The following is a 12,220-nucleotide window of genomic DNA, read 5'->3' on the forward strand; positions in this document are numbered from 1 at the left end:
TCACTTTATGAGTTTTTTTTAACATTAATATGAGTTCCCCCAGCCTGCCTATGGTCCATGGATGGATGGATGGATGGATGGATGGATGCCTATGGTCCCCCAGTGGCTAGAAATGGTGATAGGTGTAAACTGAGCCCTGGGTATCCTGCTCTGCCTTTGAGAAAATGAAAGCTCAGATGGGCCAACCTGGAATCTTCCCTTTATGACGTCATAAGGGGAAAGGTTACCTCCCCTTTCTCTGCTTTGCCCGCCCAGAGAATTTGGCCCGCCCATGAGAAAGAGAGAGACAACATGGCTTTCAAACGAGCAAAGTGGCAGTTGGTCAAGGCCACACCCCCACTCTCCACCTTGCCCCCTACTTTAAGATTTTAAGACAGCCGGCCAATGACAAGCGGAGTAGCCAGACCTGTCGTTTCCATAATGACAAGAAAAAATGGAGTCGGAGCACAGTGAGTTATATGCTTATACGGTATGACCGGGTGCTCCCTGTACAGGGAACTAGCTTTGTTTTATGCTCTCTCTCTCTCTCTCTCTCTCTCTCTCTCTCTCTCTCTCTCTCTCTCTCTGTTCTTTTTCTAGCTCGCTGCACCGCTTTGTTTAGTTCCACCTAATGCTATGTGGAGCGGTAATACATATATGTATATATATATGTTATATACGTATAACAGTAGCTGTTATAGCAACAAAAGACCATCTTGGCTGCTTTTTGGAATAAAAACGCAGCCAGCTTTTGTTTTCACTACAAACTTTTTCTTGTCAAAAAAAGATGCCAAGTGTGAACCTAGCCTCACTGTATGCTGTGTGCAATCAGCGAGTAATATTAAACAAATCACCATGCTTTGAAAACCAGGATTGGCCTGAGTATTGAAAACAAAATCAATCTACTTTCCTATGATTTGACTGTGACTGTGCAGGACTGATATTTGGGGTCTAAGCTCTGACTGCGTCACTCCCCATATGGGAACGCCGAACTTCTCTTTTGGTCGCCATTTTAGCAGCAATCTTTCTGTTGCTATTTTGGTTGGAATGTAGCTACAGTGTGAAGGAAGACGTCGTCGTCATTCTGAATTCCACTTGAAAAGCTCTGATTGGTCAACTGCTTCTCCAACCAGTTCGGAAGTCTGCATAGGAAAGAATGAATTGGATTCAGGATCTGCATAAGCTGGAAGAGTTCAAGGTTGAAGAACGGACTTTGGAACCCTGACATTTGCTAAACTAAATCAGTTTGCCGATGCATCTGAGGATGGCTATTGAAGGTTGACATTTATACATTTTTACATCATTGAATCCAAAGTGGTGGACCGACTGATACTGCCATCGCTAGAGCGATACCCTAGAGTAGAGATCTTCAACAAGGGGCCAACATATTATTAGCAAATATAAATCAGCCTATTTGTGAGAAAAAAAAACATTGATGATAGGCTTACTGGCCTATAGGTAAGATAGTCACTAAGGTAGCCCTCCACTGATACAGTTCATCCTGAGGATTCACAGGTGCCACATGTATGTTTATCATTAAAACATGATTCATAAAATCATACCAACATTTTATTAGCTTAGTATTCTATGCACTAAAATGGTATGTATAAAGGCTTTAGGCTGCCCACACGTTATTGTAGGCCCAGTTTATTATGCAACTTAATTGTATACAAAATATGTAGTAGGGGGTCCCTCTCTCTCAGTGAAGGAGTCCTTGGCTTAAAAAACATTGGCGACCCCTGCCCTAGACCATACCCTAGTCTATATCAACAACGATTCATTTAGGGGATTTTGCAGAGGCACCGTTATTGCGTCTGTTGTTTAGCCCCGCCCAAGACGATTGTGATTGGTTTAAAGAAATGCCAATAAACCAGAGCACGTTTTTCTCCCATCCCATAGCCAGACCCTCCTCCACAGCGCTGCAGAGGAAGGTCTGGCAATGCGAGACTACAGTATAACATACCCAAAAGACAACTGTAGAGAATCGGATTTTCATGAGGTAGAGGGATGTTTTGTCTCATTGTGAGAGAGAGAGAGAGAGAGAGAGAGAGACACATTTTGTTTGTTTGCTTTTGTCTTTGTTTTCTTTCTTACATTTGACACTAGCGATGTTACTGTATATTGATATACTGTTATTGTTTTCATGTTTTTTTACTAATGAATTGTACGTATGTTCTTCTCACATTATTATCCTTGATGCTTTGGCAATATTGTTATTTCTGAAATTCATGCCAAGGGTTAGGGTTAGAGAGAGAGAGAGAGAGGGGGGGGGGGGGGGGAGGTGAACATTATGTAGAGACAGACAGGTCACATAAAGAGAAAACAGAGGGAGGTCAGTCCAGATCAGACCCAACCCTCAGGCTATGTCAAGGCCAGATACAGTGCATCTTTATACACACACACACACACACACACACACACACACACACACACCATGTAACAACCTTAGGCTAACACATTTAGCTTCCATGAATAAAGTATTAAGCAGAGAGAATACAGCTTCAACCAAGAGTCGCTGGAATCAGACAAAACACTGAACAAACTGGATCAGCATCAGGAGCAGCTGCCGAGTTTAAAAAAAATAAAGAAACAAAAATCTTTTTCATCAAGTGTGATAAACCACACTTATTTTCTTGGTTTCCCTTCAGCAGACCCACCTGGGAGTATTTCCATGGAATGAAAACACCAAATGAAACATTCTTTTTTGGAACAAAAAGCTCCAGACGGGGACATGCTCTCCACTGGGAGGGAGGTTTCACTGAGAGTTTGCTTAAAGATACACAAAATTTGTAATTATTCTGCCTAATCGCGAGTAGACTATAAAGGCGGAGCGCATCGAGTCATACTCTGAAAGCCTCGCCGCCCGCTGCGCTCACTGACTTGTATTGCGTGAAGGTGCATCCTTGTCTATTCCGTCTGCTAGCAAACAACAGAGAAATGTCTAAAAGCTGCTGTGTGGTAATATTCACTACCAGCAGGGTAAATAACCCATGCCTTAAGTTTTTTAGAAGCTGCCGATCAGAAAGAGCTCTTATGAAGACAAAAGTGGATACAGACGCGAGGAATCAGCAGAAAAAAATGGGAAGACTGTGGGATCCTGACACGAAAACTAACGTTACATCCGACGTTACGTTCGCAGCAAGCATTTTGCTACCAAATCACATATCCAAACGTCAGTTTTAGGCTAACTATATGTCTGTTAATTAAGCTAACACACGTAACATCGGACTAGTTTAGTGACAGGATCCCAGTCAGTTCTTCCTGCTGATTCCTCACGTCGGTATCCACGTTTGTCTTCGTAAAAGCTCTGTTTTTCGGTTCGGCATCTTATAAAAACTTGACTTATGGGTTCTTTACATTGTTGGTAGTTCATATCACCCATGGGCGCATGGGGCAACACACATTATAACCGAACCCCAGGATATTTGGAGCGTCATTTCCTGCGTTCTGGTGAATTCAATTGAATCAAAATTTATATTGATATAAAATCTAATTTCATTATTCTCCTTTATTGTTCAAAACTTTCATTTACATCTTGTTAACCTTGTGACACTGCAACACGAACATGCATTGCAAGCAGGGTTTCTGCAAGTCAGATTTAAGACTTTTTAAGACCGTTGAAATTTAAGACCTTTATCACAACATCAACTAAGCCCTAAATTCAGTTTTTTTTAGTATCGCTAAACTTGCACTTCCTCATAGCTGAAGAATAACATCAGTTTTATGTCTGTGGTACAATCTGAAAGAGACCCACGCCAATGACACGAAAGCTGATTGGCTGCAATACGAGTTGCATGTTGGTCTCATTTGTAGTCGTAATACAGTGAAATTATATTTGGACTAACGACAGAAAGAACTACAACACCACAGAATAAAAAAAGGTAGCGTTGCATGGTTGTAGGAAAATTAGGACCTGTTTAAAAATGATTCAAGACCTAGAACATAAGACTTTTTAAGGCCTATAAATTTTGATTTTGAAATTATAGACTTTTAAAGCAACACTAGAGAACTTTTCCCGCTTCGGTCCCCCTACAGGTTGGAAGCGGAATTGTCCATTACATTACATTATGCAAGTTTGCCAGATCGGGTAGCGGATCTGTAGTTCGAATGAACTGGACAATGTAATGTAATGGACACTTCCGCTTCCAACATGTAGGGGGACCGAAGCGGGAAAAGTTCTCTAGTGTTGCTTAAAAGACCCCGCGGAAACCCTGTGCACGGTTTAATCGTTGGGAAGGATATGTTTTGAGCCCCCTGAACGGTTATTTTGACCTCTTTTGGGGAGTAGTCAATGGGGAGCGGAGAGTTTTTTTACCCACTGGTGGGGGGCGAGACTTAAATGCGCTCTGTCTCTTTGGACCATCATGCGATTAATTTGCGACGTAACATTTTAATTGATTGACAGCCCTGGTCTCTATTATTTGTGAAACAATCAGCTGTACTCACTGGACTGCGGCAGCATGGAGGTGTACACCTTGGGGTCGATGGTGCTCATGGGCGGAGGCAGCAGTGGGTTGGTGAAGCTCCGTAGCGGGTGCGTGGGCCGCACGCAGGCCGTCGGGATGGTCCGAGCGCTTCCGGCCTGGGACTCCTCTGCAGCGGCAGCAGCGGGGACTCCTGGGATTGGGCCGACACCCAGAACATGTTCCCCCGGCGGTGCGGAGGAGCCGGGGAGCAGCGGAGGAGCCGGCTGGGGCAGAGGCTGCTGCTGGAGGAGAGGATTGGTGGAGGTGTCTGAAGGCATCACTGAGGAAGAGGGAGGAGGAGGAGATGAAGGGAGTTAGTGAAAAGAATTGTCGGGAGGATATAAAGACATGAGAGATGTTTGGGATAAATTTGGGAATGGGAGAAAGGAAAGAATGGGAATGGAGAGAGGGAAGGGCGAAAGACCAAACATCCAATTATTGTAAGGAGTGAAGACTCATTGGAAGAAAACACAGAGTACATCAAAATACAAACTTCTAATGTGTGAATATTTTTGCCTCAACATCCCAAAAGCTCTTCAGTGTTTTTTTCATAGACAGCTTCTGCGTAGATCTAGGCAGTAATATGCTGAAATATGGCACTACTGTGTAAATTAATGTTGCTGCAGGACTGCCGTGGGACTGAGAGTGTTTCTGTCAGGAATGTAAATGCAAATCCAGTCTGCATGGACCTTCTACCGTATGCTTCATTGCCCTGTGGTCCTTCCACATGTGTTTATGTACAAATAGATAAAAGATACATATATAAATGGAACAGTTGTTGTTTGTCTACAGTCTATGTTTTTTGATCCGTTTTTCTTCCATGAAAGCAGAAACAATTTCATATTTTACATACCGAAAGGCTCACGTATTTTTAAAACAGTATAATTCGATAACTTGATTCTAAACATCGATCTCATCCTCACGCATGACGAAATCCATTGTTCTGCCAGATTTGCAGTTTTGTTCTTTTACTTTGTTGAGTGTAACTCGCTGGCGTTTCTTAGTTTCTATGTCGGCTAAGTGTCTTCACGCTGAGAGAAATCCCATTTTTATCTCGTCAAGAGATACATGCGAGAGAAAGAGGAAGGGAAAGAAGAGTAGCTTCTTGCTGAAGAAAAATGAGATCTTGACTGTGGGAAAAAAAAAAAAAAAAAGCTTCAGATGTGACATGATAGATGAAACGCCTCATGTCGCTACAGCCAAATCCGATCGCAGTGAACAAGGGAGAGAGAAGACAGCCAGTAATTACATGTAGAGCCGACAAGACAAGAGGAAGAAAGAAGAGATAAAAGCTGAGAGAGGGCGTGAGAGCCTCTCCTTATGGGAGGGGAAGGAGACAACCCGTTCTCACTTCCAACTGATGCTTAGTCAGTGACTCTCAGCGTTAGATACCAACGCAAAAATCACCCTTAAAGGCCTAGATATAGTAGCTTTTTAACAATGCGTACGAGTAGACAAACGGCGGCACAAACAGCATTGTTTACATACTTGCCTGCGTACTTTGCATTAGAGCTGTACATTTTGATTGACAGCTTTTTAAAAGCCCAAACCCGTTTACAGCCTGACATTATTCAAATGTGTGCACGCACACAGCTCTTTTGCCTTTTGTCAAGAATGAGTCATTTATATATTTAACAGCATTTATTCATGACTAACCTCGCGCTAATCGAAACGCATCACCTGACCGCTCATTTACAGCGCAACCCGGAGCGCAAGCCCGAGCCCGGCCCGAGCCCGTGTAAAATGATAGAAATTAAGACCGAACCCAACCGAACCTGACGGGTTCAGGCAAAGATCTTCAGCTCTACTTTGCGTGAACCTGGAGGATTAAACGTCTATCCACTAGGGGACAGATCAGGGCCATATCATCCCTGGCCGACACCGGAACATATGCCTTGGCTGGAGTGTGGAACAGCTGCTGACCTGCCTGTCGGATGATCCACTGCCCCCACGTTCATGTGCTGAATTGCATCTTCTGGACGCGTAGTGTTTATTTCTGAAGACGTGCACAACCTACGCTCCAAAGGAACGCAGGATACGCGTGGCAGCCATCTTACGTATTCGAACGCGTAGTTAAAAGCAAGTATATCTGGGCCTTTAGCGTCTGTACGGAATGCAGAGCAGCCGCTCGACTGCAGCGCTGTAAGATGACGTAGTATTAAGAGAGACAACGGTAGCGAGTAGTATGAAAGACCAAAAATCTGCGTAGGGAGGTTAGTTGGGGGGGTGGATGGGTCAAACAACACAGGACTTTTAACCCAGGAGACCGGGGTTCATGTCCCATTATTGTCCCGCGTGTCACTCAAACATACATTTTATAACCCCACCCACCATCTTTTCCTAAACCTAACTATCCCGTTCTTCTGCCGCATGTCAGTTAAACTAACGTCCCGACCCTAGACGCGAGTCCCGCGTGCGTCAAATAGTGACACCAAGAGTCCCAACCCAGAGCGTCAAAAAGTGACGCCACAAGTCCTGACCAAGCGTGTCTAAATATGACACTAAAGGAGACTTTTTGCGTCAGTAACAAACACCAAAGGCACCTGACCAAGCGTCACTTTTTGACGCACCGGGAGTGAGAATGTGTTGCAGGAGAAAGGGAGAGAGACTAAAGAGGATAAAACCATCAGAGAGCCCAAAGAAAGGAAAGTACAAAAACTCAAACCAAAATGACGTGCTCTCGAGGAATTCAAATTGGTTTGTGTTCTTTTTTCACAGAACAATCTCAACTCATCAGGAAAGCGTGAACAAAATGTCATCAAGAGACCAAGACGAGAAAATTCACTAAGATGTTGCGTATGCCCTCCTAATTAAACCGCAGAATATGGTGCTTGTGTCTGATTTCCAGGAAGAAACATTATAGTGTTACCACATCATTTGTTAGTGCCATTTTTACAAAAATAAAACAATTTTCTGATTATCAACATCTACGTTTTTTTTCACGGATGTTCTCCAAGTCAGGAAATAGAATATTCGGTAACACTTTACTTGAAGGTATCTACATAAGAGTGACATGACACTGTCATGAACACATGACACTGTCATGACACAGTCATGACACATGAACCCTAACCCTAACTCTAAGGGTTAGGGTTCAAATTATTACTAATTTTTAATGGTATGTGTGCTTTTTAACCTCAAGGGCAAGTAATTCAGATGGTATTTTAGACTTTTTAAATGATTTTAGTCCTCTTTAATGTGGATATAGATTGGATAGAATTTGTTTTTGTATTGCAATGCCGAGACATTTATTTTCATAACTCTAGGGCAAGTGTGGAGGTAACCTTTTATTTAAAGTTTTATTCTCCCACTGTCCGTCCTGTCCTGTGGTTCTTTTAACCTGCCTTTAATATCTGATTTTCTTTTAAACAGCTTTTATATAACCAAACTTTTTAAGGAGGTTTTTAAGTGTTTTAGTCACACCAGTGGTCCCCTTGTGCCCGTGCCCTAACCCTAACTTGTCATGACAAAATCCGAATAAGACTAACTAAAAGAAAAATGATGTCATAAACGTTTATGACATGTTCATGACAGTGTCATGTCACTCTTATGTAGATACCTTTAAGTAAAGTGTAACTGATTATTCTCACGTCACATAATCCCGTTGAAATATTATATATATTAGTGCTTGATAGTCCAATAATCACTGAAGCGTAGAGCTGTAACAAATCCAAATTTTGCTGTACAATTAAATGTCTCAGAAATAATCGCGATTAACAATATAATTGTTTCAGTCAAACTGTAAAAGATTTATTAATGTTTTTACTTTTTTAAACCAATTAAAGTTTTTAACGAATCCCAGGATACATCATTTGTTATATATCACCGTTATGTGACACAGATAATGTTAAAACAAAAATACACAGCCTATGAAGTAAACCATGCCTATTTACCATCTCAAAAACATTTTTTCGAACTTGTCATTGTTATAGCTTGTTGCGGGTCAAGTGCCAACAACTAACAATTTAAATAATAATAAAAATATATAGTCCGACCAATAATCACTTATATAATTACAAACTGGCATATCTAAACAAAGTTCCCAATTACCAGTCATACTCCTTAAGACCTTAGCAAATGTTAGCAATTAATTGTGGTTAACAAAGAAAACACGATTATTTAAAAAAATGGATGATTAGACAATTATGTAATAATTGTTACAGGCCTTCTAAAGCGTATGTCAAGAGAGACAATAAAACAAATGGAATGGTAAAAGGTTGTCATATTAACATATAAAATTAGTTGATTTATTCATAGTCTATATCCTTGACGTTCCACTTCCGGGATTGCTCCGGTGCCGCAGGAAATTCCACCGGATGCATGTATTTTCGACGATGTCCGTTTCCTTTGTGTTGGCATTCTAACCTCCGGTGGATTTATGAGGACTATGGTTAACTGCTCCTCAGATCTCTGCAGGGTAAATCCAGACAGCTAGCTAGACTATCTGTCCAATCTGAGTTTTCTGTTGCACGACTATTTTACAGCGGCTCGGGGCGGAGCTTAGCGCACAGAGCCACTGTAAAATAGTTGCGCGAGAGAAAACTCAGATTGGACAGATAGTCTAGCTAGCTTTCTGGATTTACCCTGCAGAGATCTGAGGAGCAGTTAACCATAGTCCTCAGAAATGCACTGGAGTTTGAAATGCCAACACAAAAGACAGCGGAAGGAAATGGAAATCGGTGAAAATACATGCATCCGGCGGATTTTCCTGCGGCACCGGAGCCTTCCCGGAGGTGGAACATCGAGGATATAGACTATTGTTTGTATGACTTCAGAGATGATGTTACCTCCCTCATTAACTGCCTCTGTATCACTTGCTTATTATATCTGCCTCTCTGTCACCACTCCACCCCCCTCCTGCCAGCTCATTGTACGTGTTTGTTTTGCCATCAGCTCCCCCGCTGTGTCAGCTAATTCAATGACTTAAGCTTCTCCCCGTCCCTCTGCTATGTTAAATCACTGATACAAGCCAACCAGGAATTAGCCAATTACTGAAATACCGCTCCCCACCATGTCATTTAGCATTTAGCTCTGCTGCAAAATTGGCTTAAATACAGGGGGGGAAGCGGAGGGAGAGCTGAAAAGATTAAGATGTTGCAGTGTAAGCCCTGTTGTATTTATGAAAGGTTGAGGTGGTAATATTTGTTACATGTAATGTTATTTATTTATTTTTGAACTGTTGCAGTGGTCATAGCAATGGCATCACCAGTTATAATATAGATACATTAATAATAATCATTACCATGGCAATAACAGGGTTTCTACAGGTTTCACCAAGTCCAATTTAAAACTTTTTAAGACCTTTTTAAGACCATTATGAATGAAATTTAAGACCTCTAGCACAACATTAAAAAAATTATGATGTCAGAGTCCGGAAACATTGTTTGAAATAATTCTCAGATTTCCTCATCGGCATTATAGGAATGGTGTCTAGAGTGGCTGCAATTTAAGTTGCATGTTGGTCTCATTTGTAGTCATAATACAGCGAATTATATTTGGACAGAAAGAACTACAACACCACAGAATTAAATTCTAAAGCGCTGCGGGAACATTTCAATGAGCATCAGAGGGAGCGCTACTTGGATGTAGGAAAATTAATACCAGTTTAAAATAATTTAAAGGACAAGCATTGAGAACATTGTAAGTGTACAGACAGTTTATTAAAAAGATAGTTTAGAAAGACAGTAGCTCCCAAGTCGGCCGGCCGCCTGTATACGAGAACGCGACTGTCTTTATAATCTATCTTTTTAATAAACTGTCTGTACACTTACAATGTTCTCAATGCTTCGGTTAACATTTAGGGACCCTTACTATGCTACTGTTGAAGTTTGGTGATATTTTGAGCCTTTTTAGTGGTTTAAATAGTGATTTGTTTTTACTTTCCCTGTGCCCCGAATACTAGCGTTGTAAGCTAATCAGCGGTCTGCGCTAGCTTGTTTCAAGGTACAAATACATTTGATTAGCATGAAAACATGTCCCAGAGAACGACAGAGTGGGTACACATCTGTTATTAACCTCTAGGTTCGTTTTGCGCCGGAATTGTCTTTTAAGAACTAGAACGCAACACTTCAGCGAATTTAAGACTTTAAAGGCCTAAAATTTTCATTTTGAAATTTTAGACTCATTTTAGACTTTTTAAGACCCAGCTAAAACTCTGAATAATAGTAAATCAGTAGTAGTAGCTGTGGTATATGTGGTATATTTCCCCTCTCTACTAGTAGTTTTGTAGTATTTTTGGCTATGTAAAAGTCCTGCTCCCTATGCCGTGTTTCCACTGTACAGCGCATTATGAGTAGTGTATGCTGTAGTTTTAAAAAATTTGGTAAAAAAAAAAATGGCAGGTTTGTGCAGTATTTCCTTCTGCACCAATCAGTGGTCTGCAGCGTTTTAACTCCTCCTTTTAGCGTCGGCTCAGCTCGCTTGGAATCTCGACCTCGAGGTGGTAACAAAGAAAGTACCAGGTACTATCCGTAACTTTTGCTAATGGAAATGTGAAAATAGCCCTTCTAATGTGTGACAGACTGAACTAAACGGCATTCCATTCATTACACATACTATATATATTCTTTGCACATTCTGCACTCAATCCATTCAGCCTCCATTTTCTTATTTTAAACAGCTATTTTCTATATATTTGTCACTGTATTTATTGTTCATTTCATTGTTATGGTTTGGACATTTCTGTTACCTGTTTGTACATTTCTGTTGCCTTGTTTGTAGATTTTTGTATGTATATTTCTGTTGTGTATATTTCTGTTTAGTTATCTCCCTGTTTTTTCTGTAGGTTTCTCTTCCCTGTCTTGTAAATGTATCCTGTGTTGTGTAGTGTTGTCTGTATATATTTTGTTGTGTATTTTTCTGTTCCCGGTTGTGCGTTTCCCTGTTAGTTCTGTTTCCTGTTTTATTTTGATAGTCTGTTTTCTGTCTTGTCATGTCCAGCTTTACTTTGTGTTTTCCCGCCTTGGTTGATTGTCCTGCCCCGCTCTGATGTGTTTCACCTGTTGTCTCACCTGTTCCTGGTTTGCTCGTCTCCTAGTTTATTTAGCCTCTGTGTTTCCCTTTGTGTCTTGTCAGATTGTTTTGTATCCTCTTGCGTCAGTTTGTATGTGTCTGCGTCAGTTTCCGTGTCTCCTGTTTCTCCCTGCCTGGTTTTGGATATCCTTGGTTTTCTCCCTTGTATTGGTTTTTGCCTGCAGCTCACAGGACTCCCTAGGTTTGTCTTTGCTTTTTTGGAGAAAATAAGTCTTTGTGCCTCAACGCTTCTCCTGCCTGCCTGTCTCTCCCTGTATTTTGGGTCCTCTACCTCCCTGAACTGTCACATTCATATTGTTTAGTATGCACTAACCAAATTTTTGCAAGTGTAACTTACTTTCGCAACAAACCCCTTTTCTGATTTTGATTCTGACCATGATAAAAATCAAACATCATACTGTAGCAGTATTTTAAAAACTTTTTCAAAAATGCAGGGTTCAACAATAAGGGTTGCCCGATGGCCCCACTTGCCTGTTCGGGCACATCGTATGCTAATAATTTGATTTGAATGTGCTGTGGGCCATTCTAGAATTGAGTTGGCGCTTGATGCTTTTGATGTTTTTTTCACATCTTTCTACACTTTTAATGCTATCAACGTTTGATTTTTTTTCATTTTCTGACGTTTTTTCAACATTTTTCCTCAGAAAAAAAAGAATTGTATAGGGGCCAGTAAAAATTTACTTCAGACAATTAGACTTTATTTTTACTTGTTCGACCGGACAAGTGAAAGAAAACCTTAGCGT

The 12,220-nt window shown here is 41.1% G+C and overlaps 1 protein-coding gene across 1 annotated transcript in view; it reads right to left on the bottom strand.

Moving 5' to 3' along the window:
• dcc (DCC netrin 1 receptor) overlaps window positions 1-12,220 on the bottom strand; it is a 217,608-nt gene that overhangs the window by 28,023 nt on the left and 177,365 nt on the right. The window contains exon 26 of the mRNA XM_031287325.2: window positions 4,426-4,725. Within this exon, the coding sequence (XP_031143185.2) occupies window positions 4,426-4,725 (300 nt within the window). The remainder of the gene's footprint in view (window positions 1-4,425; window positions 4,726-12,220) is intronic.

Source organism: Sander lucioperca, chromosome 14 (assembly GCF_008315115.2).
Source record: "Sander lucioperca isolate FBNREF2018 chromosome 14, SLUC_FBN_1.2, whole genome shotgun sequence".
NCBI lineage: Eukaryota > Metazoa > Chordata > Actinopteri > Perciformes > Percidae > Sander > Sander lucioperca.